A 16,034-nucleotide genomic window follows, 5' to 3' on the forward strand; every position below is an offset into this window, starting at 1 on the left:
AGATCCTTGACGTGCTGATGTATACAGGTAAACCTAATAATGCCCCTTCGTTTTTGCCACCTCACTTACCATCATCATGTTTACTTCGCGTTCCCACGTTTCCTTAGCAAATTATGATACATGTGATGTAACATAGTTAACAGTTAAAGTATGGGTATGAGGAATATAACAAATTTATGATCCCCCGAGGCCAGGACTATTTCCCGAGGCGAAGCCGAGGGAAATAGTCCTGGACGAGGGGGATCATAAACTTGCTATATCCCGAAATACCCATACTTCAACTGTTTATTATACCGATACAAACACCCAATTACAATATTCTAAATATTATTAAACAACAAATTTTCAACAGTTGGGACACTTTATTAACAAAACTAAAAATTTCCGATTGCGCTGATTGGTCAATATTCGGTCAGGCTCCGGCCACGACGTCACTCAATTTTCCGCATTTTCCGAGGGAAATAGTTTCAAAACTATCGCACCCCTCCAGACGAACTATTTCCCTGGCATGCAGTTAGAGGGGAAATAGCTTGTTTATGTGGTTACTTTTGTATAGTGTAAAATAAGTAGAGGTATAATAATCCCGACTACCTGTATACATTACAACGCGCTTAAACAAACTTTATGTACAATACGCAACTCACAGACATTTAGACAAACATAACACTGTAACACTGTTTATAGGTTCACGAGAAGTACAAAAATACTCGCATTACCAATCATTAACAATTACTTCGTACGACTAGAATAAAGTAAATTGTGATTCTAAAAGAAAGAACATGTTTTGATGACCTGTCAGTCGGGAGTCCATCTTCTATTTTCTGAAAGCAAACAAAAAATGTTTTTTTTAACTAACGGTAACTTTTGTGCAATTAAAGTTATTTATATATATTTTTACCACTTCTACAAGTTATAACTATTATCAACTATTATAAGGCTTGTCAAAATATATGTCAATGTCGTACACTACACGAGTTTATGTGTGATGTCCTATGAAGCATGCATGTAATGACCGAAAGACACAAAACCAATAATAAGACGTATGTTCTTCAACAAACTAATGGCATAATTTCCTAAAACATTGACTCGATTTCCTAAACAGTAAAACTGATAAGCCCGATGTCCTACAACAAACAAATGGTATAATTTCCGACACAACGAGAACGTATTGACAGATGGCAATATTGATGTGTTAACACAACGCAACTTCCATAACTTCCTACAGAATAAAATTGATATGACAATTGCCATACACAAACAATATCAAGACTGATCTCATACACAACACAAATATCAAAATGGATCTCATACACAACACAAATATCAAAACAGATCTCCTACACAACACAATTATCAAAATGGATCTTACACACAACACAAATATAAGGACGGATCTTATACACAACACAAATATCAAGACTGATCTCATACACAACACAAATATCAAAATGGATCTCATACACAACACAAATATCAAAACGGATCTTACACACAACACAAATATCAAAACGGATCTTACACACAACACAAATATCAAAACGGATCTTACACACAACACAAATATCAAGACGGATTTTACACACAACACGGATATCAAGACGGATCTCGTACACAACACGAATATCAACGCGGATCTCGCACACAACACAGATGTATTGATAGATGCCCTCCACAGCCCAACTTCACAATAAAACTGATAGGACGATATCCTTAACAACACGGATAATATCACGTCCTACACAACACAGATAATATCACCTCCTACACCACAAATATATTGACGGATATTCTACAACAACCAAATCGCATCATTTCCTGAACGACACTTTGTCATGATTGATTTCCTGCGAAACATAAATAATGTGATTGATGTCTATGGCATTATGTCCTCAATTCTTTTTGGAATTAAAAGTAACAAACATAGCTATGCTGTAAGATACATTACTAATGTTCATGCACTATGCAACCTACTATACAATATGCTAGCTATGTTTAGCTAGCTAGTGAAGATATCCGGGCATAAGTTAAAGCTATTAATCGTTAAGTCAGGAATATATACATGAAGCCAGTTAAAATCCATTTGAAATGTATTAATTGTATACAGCAGGCAATTAACCTTTATGTTTTATTTCGTATTTCTAAGCCATACTTACTTATGTGGTTTATACAGCATAGTGTGATGGTGAAGAGGATGCCTAGCGCCACCACTGAAGGAACAACGATGACCCTACCGGTACAAAATCAGGGTTCATTAGCATGTCACTTCTCACCGTAATGTTCGTACAACATGTCATTTCTCACCGTAATGTTCGTACAACATGTCACTTCTCGCCGTAATGTTCGTACAATATGTCACTTCTAATCGTAATGTTCGTACAATATGTCACTTCTCATCGTAATGTTGGTACAATAGGTCACTTCTCATCGTAATGTTGGTACAATAGGTCACTTCTCATCGTAATGTTGGTACAACATGTCACTTCTCATCGTAATGTTGGTAAAATAGGTCACTTCTCATCGTAATGTTGGTACAATAGGTCACTTCTCATCGTAATGTTGGTACAATAGGTCACTTCTCATCGTAATGTTCGTACAATAGGTTACTTCTCATCGTAATGTTCGTACAATAGCTTACTTCACATGGATGGAATCATACGTTAGTTCACATCACAGTGTGCTTACAGGATGATATCGTACCTCTTATCAGATTGTACCTCCAAAACAATGTCACTTTACATGAGTGTGACCATAAGATAATACGTTACTTCACATCGAAGTGCGGTTATAAGACAATATGTTATCTCATATTGTGTGTGTTTACCAGATCATACGTTACTTCATATCACTCTGTGCTTTAAATATATACAATATGGTACCTCACATGAGTTATATACTGGAAGACTACAAATAAAATACAAATGCTTACATGATATCAGTCACAATCATATTACATATTAATGCAAACTTGCTCACTGTTATTCTTGTACTACTCTTTTAGCTCGGTTGATTCATTGGTCTTAAAAACGGAAAGTTTTGATTTCTTTGATATTTCATTAAGGTAAAGTGCCAAAGTCGCAGATTGCATTTTCGAGTTTTTATTTCATACCGCGTGGTCAAATCAACTCTGTCAGATCGATTGATTTCGTAATGTATTTGACTCCGTTTCACAATGATATCCTCAAACGTAGGTGGTAGGACCAAATTTATACAAGACATTTACAATCATATCCTCAAACGTAGGTGGTAGGACTATATTTATACAAGACATTCACAATGATATCCTGAAACGTAGGTGGTAGGACCATATCCTCAAACGTATGTGGTAGGACTATATTTATACAAGACATTAACAATGATATCCTCATATCCTCAAACGTAGGTGGTAGGACCATATTTATACAAGACATTAACAATGATATCCTCATATCCTCAAACGTAGGTGGTAGCACCATATTTATACAAGACATTCACAATGATATCCTCAAACGTAGGTGTTAGGACTATATCCTCAAACGTAGGTGGTAGGACTATATTTATACAAGACATTAACAATGATATCCTCAAACGTAGGTGGTAGGACCATATTTATACAAGACATTCACAATGATTTCCTCAAACGTAGGTGGTAGGACCATATTTATACAAGACATTCACAATGATATCCTCAACCGTAGGTGGTAGGACCATATCCTCAAACGTATGTGGTAGGACTATATTTGTACAAGACATTAACAATGATATCCTCAAACGTAGGTGGTAGGACCATATCCTCAAACGTATGTGGTAGGACTATATTTATACAAGACATTCACAATGATATCCCCAGACGTAGGTGGTAGGACCATATTTATACAACACATTCACAATGATTTCCTCAAACGTAGGTGGTAGGACCATATTTATACAAGACATTCCCAATGATATTCTCAAACGTAGGTGGTAGGACCATATTTATACAAGACATTCACAATGATATCTCCAAACGGATGTGGTAGGACTATATTTATTCAAGACACTAACAATGATTTCCTCAAACGTAGGTGGTAGGACTATATTATACAAGACATTCATAATGATATCCTCAAACGTAGGTGGTAGGACCTATTTATACAAGACATTCACAATGCTATCCTCAAACGTAGGTGGTAGGACTATAATTTTACATGACATTCACAATGATATCCCCAAACGTAGGTGGTAGGACCATATATATACAAGACATTCACATTGATATCCCCAAACGGATGTGGTAGGACTATATTTATACAAGACATTCACAATGATTTCCTCAAACGTAGGTGGTAGGACTATAATTTTACATGACATTCACAATGATAACCCCAAACGTAGGTGGTAGGACCATATATATCCAAGACATTCACATTGATATCCCCAAACGGATGCGGTAGGACTATATTTATACAAGACAGTCACAATGCTATCCTCAAACGTAGGGGGTAGGACTATATTTTTACAAGACATTCACAATGATATCCCCAAACGTAGGTGGTAGGACCATGTATATACAAGACATTCACAATGATATCCCCAAACGGATGTGGTAGGACTATATTTATACAAGACATTCACAATGCTATCCTCAAACGTAGGTGGTAGGACTATAATTATACAAGACATTCACACTGATTTCCTCAAACGTAGGTGGTAGGACCATGTATATACAAGACATTAACAATGATATCCCCAAACGTAGGTGGTAGGACCATATTTATACAAGACACTCACAATGATGTCCTCAAACGTAGGTGGTAGGACTATAATTATACAAGACATTCACAATGATATCCCCAAACGTAGGTGGAAGGACCATATTGTTACAAGACATTCACAATGATATCCACAAACGTAGGTGGTAGGACTATATTTTTACAAGACATTCACAATGATATCCTGAAACGTAGGTGGTAGGACCATATTTATGCAAGACACTCACAATGATGTCCTCAAACTTAGGTGGTAGGACTATAATTATACAAGACATTCACAATGATATCCTCAAACGTATGTTGTAGGACTATATTTATACAAGACACTAACAATGATTTCCTCAAACGTAGGTGGTAGGACCATATTTATACAAGACACTCACAATGATGTCCTCAAACGTATGTGGTAGGACTATATTTATACAAGACATTCACAATGATATCCTCAAACGTAGGTGGTAGGACTATAATTATACAAGACATTCACAATGATTTCCTCAAACGTAAGTGGTAGGACTATATTTATACAAAAAATTCACAATGATTTCCTCAAACGTAGGTGGGAGGACTATATTTATACAAGACATTCACAATGATTTCCTCAAACGTAAGTGGTAGGACTATATTTATACAAAACATTCACAATGATTTCCTCAAACGTAGGTGGTAGAACTATATTTATACAAGACATTCAGAAGGATATCCTCAAACGTAGGTGGTAGTACCATATTTATACAAGACATTCAGAAGGATATCCTCAAACGTAGGTGGGAGCACCATATTTATACAAGACATTAACAATGATTTCCTCAAACGTAAGTGGTAGGACCATATTTATACAAGACACTCACAATGATTTCCTCAAACGTAAGGGGTAGGACTATATTTATACAAAAAATTCACAATGATTTCCTCAAACGTATGTGGTAGGGGTATAGTTATACAAGACATTCACAATGCTATCCTCAAACGTAGGTGGTAGAACTATATTTTTACAAGACATTCACAATGATTGCCTCAAACGTAGGTGGTAGGACTATATTTATTCAAGACACTAACAATGATTTCCTCAAACGTAAGGGGTAGGACTATATTTATACAAAAAATTCACAATGATTTCCTCAAACGTTTGTGGTAGGACCATATTTATACAAGCCATTCACAATGATTTCCTCAAACGTAGGTGGTAGAACTAGATTTATACAAGACATTCACAATGATATCCTAAAACGTAGGTGGTAGGACCATATTTTTACAAGACATTCACAATGATTTCCTCCAAAGTAGGTGGTAGGACCATATTTTTACAAGACATTCACAATGATTGCCTCAAACGTAGGTGGTAGGACCATATTTTTACAAGACATTCACAATGATACATATATATACAAGACATTCACATTGATATCCCCAAACGGATGTGGTAGGAATATATTTATACAAGACATTCAGAAGGATATCCTCAAACGTAGGTGGTAGGACCATATTTATACAAGACATCCTTTGTTGAATGGAATAACTTACATAAAGACACAGAACAGAGGTTGTATGACTTACCAGTATGACAGACATGCATCATTGAAGCAGATGCTTTTACTGGGACAGCAGTAATTAGTACAACATGTCTCCGTTAGAGGGCAGTAATCAGGCTCCCCGTTAATGGTACACGCTTCCTCTTCCACCACTGTAAGTAACAAAGCCTATGTTTATACTCTATACCAATTTGATTTAAGCGGTGTTACTTTTAGGGAAGTGGTAATTTGTGTAGGTCGCCTTCGAGATTTTACGGTAAATATTACTGATCATGCACATTTTACGGATTCACTTAAATATGTTTCTCCGAGGATCATGAATAAAACAAGTTGAAATTTAATTACAAGAGGCCCAAGGGCCTTAGCGGTCAACTGAGTTATATCATAGGTACTGGTAGCTTTATTTTATTGTTTAGATGTGATGTGGAAATCAGCATGTACGCTAAGTGAGACACAATACTTGTCATGTCATCAAAGGATAAGAATTTTAAAATATTGGTAAATGTTCATTTTGGGGCCCCGCCCTAGCCCCTGGGGATGGGGAAGGCATTCCAATTTTACAATGTAATACCCTCATCCACCAAAGATGACCAAGTTTGAATAATGTTCTGCTGAAAATGGAAAAAATATACCTAAAAGTGTTATTTCCCTATATAAACTATAGGAAACTTTACCCCCTTCCCAAGGGAGAACGGATGGCTCAGGGGGCCTGAAAATGACAATTTTAATAAAACTCCTGATGATCTTTCTATCCATGCACGGAAATTGACTATAGTACCTCTGAGTCTGGAGAAGAAGTTTTTTGAAATATTGGTTAATTTTCCCTTTGGGGCCCGCCCTGGCCCCTCGGGTTGGGGTAGGAATCCCAATTTAACAATTCAAAACCATCTTCCTCCAAGGATAATTCTCACTAAGTAAGAATAATTTCCTACAGAATATTGTTAAAATATACCCAAAAGTGTTATTTCCCTATATAAACTATAGTAAACTTAACCTCCTCCCACAGGGAGAAGGGATGGCACGGGGGTCCTAAAATTGACAATTTAAATAAAGCACCTGATGATCTTTGTATCCATGCAGAGAAAATGACTGTAGTACCTTTGCGTCTGGAGAAGAAGATTTTTGAAATATTAGTTAATTTTCCCTTTGGGGCCCCACCCTGGCCCAAGGGGTGGGGTAGGAACCCCAATGTTACAATTTTGTATCCAAGGATAATTCTGACCAAGTTTGAAAAAAATCCATCCATTGGTTCTTGAGAAGAAGTTGAAAATGTAAAAAGTTTATGCACGACGCACGACGGACGACGACGGACGACGACGGACGGAAAGTGATCGGAATAGGTCACTTGAGCAAAGCTCAGGTGACCTAAAAATATAAATCGCAACAAAAGGATGATATTGTAACCAAATCATGGTGCATGCAATATAAAAGTCACCAACACAGTTAACAGTAAACATGTTGAAACAACAACACATTCTAGGTTCCATTCACAGCATATCAATAAAATGACCAAGAGTGTTACAAAAAGACATAGTATATAGGTTTATGACGTCACATGGTAACAGACGCCATTGTTCCGGTCTCCGGTAAATCGGAAGCTTTTTTTCAGTTTTATATAGTTTATCAACGTCACATTGTGCTGGAAATTGTCAAAGAAGAAGCTAAATATTAGCTCTACATGGAGCGGGTGGTATAAGGACTCATCCCCCAACAGGAACAGAGATCTCTACAATTTTCGACATGCGTCCAGCGGGATCTAAGGACGTAACATCGTCGTCAAGCAGATCAGGCGAAAAGAAGAAGAAAACAGTGGTCACGCGTTCTGGAGAGAGAAAATGGAGTAGTAGACGAAGTTCCAACCCGTTTTTGTCGGACATTTGGACCTGCAAGTTGTGTCAGAAGACGGACAATGGAGACCCAAACGCTAAAATGCTGGAATGTGAACGCTGCAAAGACCGTTTCTGTATCGCGTGCCTGCAGAAAGAAGTCACGGAATATGATTTTCTGAACAAAACGGATTCGATGTGGTTTTGCGCGCCATGCAATGTGGCAGTAAGAAAAAACCTTCATACCGAAACCATAGTGGAAAACAAATGTGCTGAGATAATGGCAGCATTCGAGGAAAGAATTACCAAGCTTGAACTCGTTATAAAGTCGAAGTGTGGAACTGATGAGGTGAGGAAGATAATTCAAGAGGAACTGGCAAACTCTGTAAGTTCATCCAAGGATACCCATACTAGTATCAATGATGCTACATCTACTGTATTATCGGAGCTTAACGATAAAAAACGCAGAGAAAACAACATAATCATTTTCGGGATTGACGAAAAAGAGGATAACGGGGACGCAAAACATGCGGATTTGGAGATAGTTACAAAGATGCTTAAAACCTGCAAAGTCTCGGCTGAGGGATTGAATGACATTCCCAAGATTACCAGACTAGGCAGAAAACAACAGGAGAAAACCCGACCCATCCTAGTCAGCTTCGGTAGCATTGCTTATAAATCTGTGTTTTTCAAAAATATTTGGAATCTTCAAACCAATGATGATTACAAATCCATTCGGATTAATAATGATCTGACCAAATCAGAAAGAGGAGAGGCAGCGCTAAGGGGAGAAGCGAAAAAGAGAAACGAGAAGGAGACCGGGGGTTTTGTCCACAGGGTAAAAGGCCCCCCATGGAACAGAAAAATCGTGAAAATCAAAACCAAAACGAAAATTCGGGAAGATTAAACGATAACTTGAGCTGCTTTTACACTAATGCTGACAGTCTTTTAAACAAATTGGATGAGTTAAAACTAAGGATTAAACAGAAAGAGAGGGGTATAGACGCGATAGGTATAACTGAAATCTACCCGAATTTTTTATAAACGAAAACGACCCCAATCGACACCGTGGAATAGGTATTTACATCAAGGAAGGCCTTAAACCCGTGGAAGTGGACATTGCAACCAGCTTTAAAGGGAGCATCTGGGTAAAATTAACATCGCCGGATAAGGAGAAAGTGTTGATTGGCTGTGTCTATAGAAGTCCGAACTCTGATAAGGATAAAAACGGTATCCACAAATTTTCAAACAGGATATAATTTCCGTAAAGGAGACTATACCAACATGAAGAAGGAACTACGGGAGGTGGAATGGACAGAAACTTTGTCTAACCTGGATACTGAAGAAGCGTACAACAAATTTCTCCGTATATTCCATAATACTGCGGACAAATATATCCCAAAAAAGAAGAACACAACTGCAAACAGCAAAAACGACCTAGCGTTGAACAGGGATCTTAGGAATAAAATCAATAAAAAACATCGGGCTTGGACGAGGTTTATGGAAACAAAAACACAAGATAGGTATAAGGAGTATGCCAAACTCAGAAACCAAGTCAAATGGGAACTCCGGAAGGCAAAAAAGGAGATGGAAAAGGAAATTGCACTTAATGCGAAGCACCAGCCTAAACGATTCTGGAAATATATAAATGCTAAGAGAAAAGTGAGATCGGGAATTTCGGACCTAAAAGGATTGAACGGAAACCCTACAGAAATAGCAACTAGTGATTCGGAGAAGGCAGAAGTATTGGTTAATTTCTTCACGAGTGTATTTACTAAAGAACCACCGGGGGAGCTACCTCCGTTCCTAGCCAGACCTGTCAGTCACCTATTTCAAGACACGTCAATCAATGGAGATGTAATCAAGAAACTACTTTTCAATTTAGATGCTAACAAATCACCAGGACCCGATGGGATGCATCCGAAAGCTTTAAAGGAACTTCGCGATGTTTTGNTAAATTATACCGCAAGATACGAACTGATGAGGATAAGGAAATTCTACAAGCAGATTTGAATAATCTTCAAAAATGGTCTGATGATTGGCTTCTGAAATTTCATCCGAATAAATGCAAGGTTCTTCAGGTTAAAGGATCACCAAACAATAATAGAACATACCGTCTCGCGAGCAAAACTGGAGAAGTCGTACTTGACAAAATCAACAGTGAAAAAGATTTAGGAGTAACGGTGGATGCAAACCTGGACTTTCGGACCCACATTCAAAACTCAATAAATAAAGCTAATTCAGTACTCGGGATTATTAGAAGATCATTTACTTTTTTGGACGAATCGATTTTTAGACAGTTATTTAAGGCTCTGGTAAGACCGCATCTAGAATACGCAGCCAGTGCGTGGAGTCCGTATAAACTTAAAGATATCCAGATGATAGAGAATGTACAACGGAGAGCCACTAAGCTTCTACCTGGATTTAAAGAAATCTCCTACGAAGAACGTTTAGAAAAATTAAAACTACCGACACTAAAACACCGAAGGACTAGAGGTGATTTGATTAACGTTTTCAAGATTGTGAAGAGGAAGTTTGATGAGAAAGTCACGTCAGACATATTTGTCTACGATAATAACGAAAGAACACGAGGACATAAATTTAAGCTGTATAAACAACGATTGTAGTACAGAGCTAAGGAAAAACTCGTTCACGTTTAGGGTAGTTGATATCTGGAACGGTCTACCGGAATCGGTTGTAAATGCAGAATCCACGAAGGACTTTGAGATCCTGTTGGATAACCATCTGAAGGACACTATTTACAATAATTACTGATAATGACTTTTAAAATAACTCTTTTGGGAAAGTTTATATATGTTAACTAGTGACAATATAATATTTTTATACTATGTTTTGTGATATGGACTTAGAGGCTTTTAGCCTGCGTCCATTACTTTTCAATTAAATTCAATTAAATATACTGTTTATCATGTATCGGTGGCTCCCGCTACAACAGGTATTCATTGTTAGACTACATGTAACATGTAAGTGTGACAAATAGAGTCCAGTCACAAGGTCATTCTCGGGGACTGAAAATACAAAAAAGGTTGTCATTTCGTAATATCAGTTAAACATGCTTATTAAAATCATTCTTTAAATCTCTGACTAAGCCCATATCGCTTTGCATTATATATTTGCACAAGTGTGAGTTTTATTATATCCTCATTATATGATCAGAATTTTGAACCGGTGTCATCAAACATGGACTATACCGGTGTTGAAACTGTGTCATCTATAAGGGGGCTCGTTGGACTTAAATACACTGTTATATGTTTTCTAGCTCTCATACAAGTTGAGTTTATGAATGGTCCTTGTTTAGTTTGTTGTCCGACAGGTGCTACAATACTACCGTTCATCGGTCTTCATTTGTACGACCTGACCACAGTACTAGTCATAGATACCATCTACAGACAGCACACACTGTGTCCCTACTACCAGTGTTATACCCAACACAGGCATAACACATATACAGGTCTGGTAATATCTAACAATAACCCACAATATATTGTCATAGATTAACATACAGATACTATTAAATATCACATGTAAAATATCGATGAATACAATGTTCGTTATTTAAAAACTCGTCCTGATAATTATTACGATTAACACAGCTGTCGTATGAAATATTGCTGAAAGTCCTTTGAAAACATTCTAAAATCTATTTTCAGATATAAATGATATTAAATGATATAGATGCAATATCGCTGTTTAAAGAGGTATCTCTTGTTAATGTGAACTCTGGGAAATTCAAACCAACGTGGTAAGATTTTATTTCCAGATAAAACTTCAAAACTGCAAAACTGCCCGACGTCAATCAGAATAGAGGCTTTCAGATCTAGAGTTATGTACAAAGCAAAAGTGGCTAAATTCTCAAATTGGATAAGGCGAGCGTCAAGATTTTATCTTATCCCAGAAAAAACATAAGTGTGTAGAATCGATTGAAAATATGTATCCAAATTTATATACGGTGGAGTACAGTAACAACACTTTGTGAAAAGATATCTCGAGTAAAATAAAGAAAAGTATATAAATCACCAACAATTTAGGACACAGCAAACAATTTCGGCAAATACCAGAATACCATAGTTTGAAGACATGGAGGACCGAAGAGTCACGGATAATGGATAAAGCATAGACTGTGTGATATACCGGTCAATAGGCTGTGTGATATACCGGTCAATAGGCTGTGATATACTGGTCAATAGGCTGTGTGATATACTGGTCAATAGGCTGTGATATACTGGTAAATAGGCTGTGTGATATACCGGTCAATAGGCTGTGATATACCGGTCAATAGGCTGTGATATACTGGTCAATAGGCTGTGTGATATACTTGTCAATAGGCTGTGATATACTGGTCAAAATGCTGTGTGATATACTGGTCAATAGGTTGTGTGATATGCTGGTCAATAGACTGTGTGATATACTGGTCAATAGGCTGTGTGATGTACTGGTCAAAAGGCTGTGTGATATACTGGTCAATAGGTTGTGTGATATGCTGGTCAATAGCCTGTGTGATATACTGGTCAATAGGCTGTGTGATATACTGGTCAATAGACATAGACTGTGTGATATACCGGTCAATAGGCTGTGTGATATACTGGTCAATAGACATAGACTGTGTGATATACCGGTCAATAGGCTGTGTGATATACTGGTCAATAGACATAGACTGTGTGATATACCGGTCAATAGGCTGTGTGATATACCGGTCAATAGGCTGTGTGATATACCGGTCAATAGGCTGTGTGATATACTGGTCAATAGGATGTGTGATATACTGGTCAATAGGCTGTGATATACTGGTCAAAATGCTGTGTGATATACTGGTCAATAGGTTGTGTGATATGCTGGTCAATAGACTGTGTGATATACTGGTCAATAGGCTGTGTGATATGCTGGTCAATAGACTGTGGGATATTCTGGTCAATAGACTGTTTGGTATACTGGCCAATAGCTAGGCTGTGTGATATAGTGGTCAATAGGCTGTGGTATACTGGTCAAGATGCTGTGTGATATACTGATCAATAGGCTGTGTGATATAGTGGTAAATAGGCTGTGTGATGTACTGGTCAAAAGGCTGTGTGATATACCGGTCAACTTGCTATGTGATATACTAGTCAATAGGTTGTGTGATATGCTGGTCAATAGGCTGTGTGATATACTGGTCAATAGGCTGTGATATGCTGGTCAAAATGCTGTGTGATATACTGGTCAATAGGCTGTGTGATATACTGGTCAATAGGCTGTGTGATATACTGGTCAATAGGCTGTGTGATATACTGGTCAATAGGCTGTGTGATATACTGGTCAATATACTGTGTGATATACTGGTCAATATACTGTGTGATATACTGGTCAATAGTATGTGTGATATATTGGTCAATAGGTTGTGTGATATACTGGTCAATAGGTTTTGTGATATACTGGTCAATAGGTTTTGTGATATACTGGTCAATAGGTTGTGTGATATACTGGTCATTAGGAGCGACTACACTGAGAACAGGCTCTGAGTATCACAGTAGCCCGTACAGTATCTTACAGTTAAAACAACTGCGAATTTAAAGTCGCCACGTTTAATCGTTAGTTTGTCAATTGGACGACTATTTTATGACAGAATGTAAAATTAAATTCTAATTGATAAATTTCCACCAGAAAGAAAGGTATGCGTCAGGTGCATATTTGTTGCAACTGTCATACAGTTATTTTTACAGAGGATCTCGAACGTCAGTGCATGACATTCGGACAGAATGAAAACGATTCACTTCACCGTGTAAAATAATAGCACAGATTAAAGTATGCCAAGATAAACAATAAATAGCCCCGTTTTGTCTTTTACCATCAATGTATGTTTATTTATGACATCACAATGGCTGTTATCAAACATTTCAAATATAGAAATGTATGTACAATGAAATATTATTTCTCACTAAATACTACCAAATCGTACTTTAAAATGATAATTAAGTCTTCAGAAGGTTAACAAAAATAGATTAAATAACTTATCTTAGTCAAAATAGGTAAACCTGTTTCCTATTTTCATATATAAAATATGTGTCTTTGTATTTAATGCCATCAACATAATTACTGTCATTGTAATGTGGATATGATAAAGAATTTACTTACGTTCAGCTTTCCCAAACCGTGCCTCCTGTAACAGAACCAAACTCACAAGTACCAGAAACATGTACGGGGGATACATAGACCCCTTGTACGTGGGACATCGGTAGGGGTATGTCACACTTCTGACACATATAGGATACATCTACCAGGTAAGGCATACCCTGTTGTATCAGATAGCTAAAAACGAAGCTGTTTCAAGCTTCATGAGCGAAAAAGGAAGTCATAAATTGTTGGTTTTTTGGAACGCGTCAGAAAAGGATTGAGTATTTTAACGATTTTTACCCGGCGATGAACATTTTTTAATAACAGGACATGCATTATTTGTTTTCATATTAAATAACAATAATATAAATGTTTTTTAATCTATTTTTTGGATTGTTTCATTATTAAGCTGACAACACTAGATACGACAGGGTGTTGGTATATATGGAACACGGATAAATGACGTACTAGGCTTTTTGTAATCAGCAGAAACAAAGATGGTCAGTCAGCTGTGTAGATTTGATTTGATTAGTTCATTCTTTTATAAACGTCTCGATTGTTGTTGTGCCGATTAGATCCTCGTGTATGACCAGATTTATCACAGAACTCAGAATAAAAGTCTGTACCATATATCATACGGGAACAATGTTTCCATATTTGGCCCGACCTGTTATATGAACTGTGATGTTATCATTTGGGGTCCCCTAATCTTCGTGTCTAGTAGTGTTAAAACTCTAGTTAATTTTAGTCTACAAACCTGACCTTTGTTTAATAACTGTATCATAATATAACAGTTACTCGTGATGATAAAACCTAGGGTAATTGGAGTATTTTTATTTTATTTTCGTATACGTGCTTTATACATGAACGTTTGAATAACATTTTTTTTCATTCCATAATTTTCGATATAATTTCTTTTTTAACAATGAGTTCATTCAGCTAACAATAATGTTTGCTTATTTGATTTGAAATGAATGAAATAGTGAATAATTAGAAGACGTAGGAGTGTTATTAATTTGTCTGGTGTCTTTCGAATCAATTTATATTAATTAATGATTACAGAAACTTTAACGCACTTTGTTTTGTACATTGTAGTAATTTCTAACGTGGATATCCAGCAGGTTCACCCGTTTTCAGTATAATGTGACCGGGCGGAATGCTGTGCTGTGTGCTTTCGGCATGGTATTACAGTGAGATAGCACTATAAAGTCGGCATCAGATCCGCGCTATCACAAGGAGGCACGCACACCGACATACCCTGTCTCCTTCATACACACACGCAAGCACGCATACACTACACACATGGAGGCACGTCCTAAATGACCTTATCTGTTAATAGGACGTTGAACAAAATTAAACTAAACCAAACCCAACCAAACCTAACGTGGATATCAATTTTATTGCTATTTTCCATCAACATCTTTCCAACGATTGATATCCGTCCCATCAATATGTACCTTGTCATCCCTTTATCACGGAACTTTGGGAGAAAATGGATCGTATTTTATAAATATCTCCCAGATTACATTTAAAAGTGCAGATTATGTCATTAAATATATAAGAGTACAGAATTTCGATGATAAGACAATGGAGGCATTTCATAAATTTTGGGACCGGGACAAGGCGAAGGGTCAAAATTGTCTTTCTGACTACTTATAAATAAAACAGTCGAGCACAGATAAACATGACGGAATATCGTATTTAGTTACAGTTAACACTGCAAACTATATCTAGGTTTATTAAAATCATGTGTTGTAACTTTGTCAGTCAGCATTCTACATCTATCATGGGATTGGTGACATCTATCATGGGATTGGTGAGACTATCATGGGATTGGTGAC

General features: G+C 37.0%; 1 protein-coding gene across 1 annotated transcript; it reads right to left on the reverse strand.

Annotated features, from left to right (window-relative positions):
- Positions 1-350: 350 nt before the first annotated feature.
- LOC110463693 lies at positions 351-14,394 on the reverse strand. Its single transcript, XM_021518530.1, has 4 exons — positions 14,215-14,394; positions 6,285-6,411; positions 2,154-2,227; positions 351-821 (listed from the first exon to the last, which is right to left on the reverse strand). The coding sequence occupies exons 1-4, from the start codon at positions 14,351-14,353 to the stop codon at positions 796-798; spliced, it is 366 nt and encodes a 121-aa protein (XP_021374205.1). The 5' UTR covers positions 14,354-14,394; the 3' UTR covers positions 351-795.
- Between the last annotated feature and the right edge of the window lie 1,640 nt (positions 14,395-16,034).

Source organism: Mizuhopecten yessoensis, unplaced genomic scaffold (genome assembly GCF_002113885.1).
Source record: "Mizuhopecten yessoensis strain PY_sf001 unplaced genomic scaffold, ASM211388v2 scaffold213, whole genome shotgun sequence".
NCBI lineage: Eukaryota > Metazoa > Mollusca > Bivalvia > Pectinida > Pectinidae > Mizuhopecten > Mizuhopecten yessoensis.

What these genes read in the sequence shown, in the direction of transcription:
- LOC110463693 (XM_021518530.1), bottom strand. Translation starts at nt 14,353, where the DNA reads ATGTATCCTATATGTGTCAGAAGTGTGACATACCCCTACCGATGTCCC. An exon ending in ACGGTTTGGGAAAGCTGAAC is followed by an intron (nt 6,412 to 14,214) that starts GTAAGTAAATTC and finishes TGTTACTTACAG; the next exon opens with TGGTGGAAGAGGAAGCGTGT. An exon ending in ATGCTGTATAAACCACATAA is followed by an intron (nt 822 to 2,153) that starts GTAAGTATGGCT and finishes GTTTGCTTTCAG; the next exon opens with AAAATAGAAGATGGACTCCC.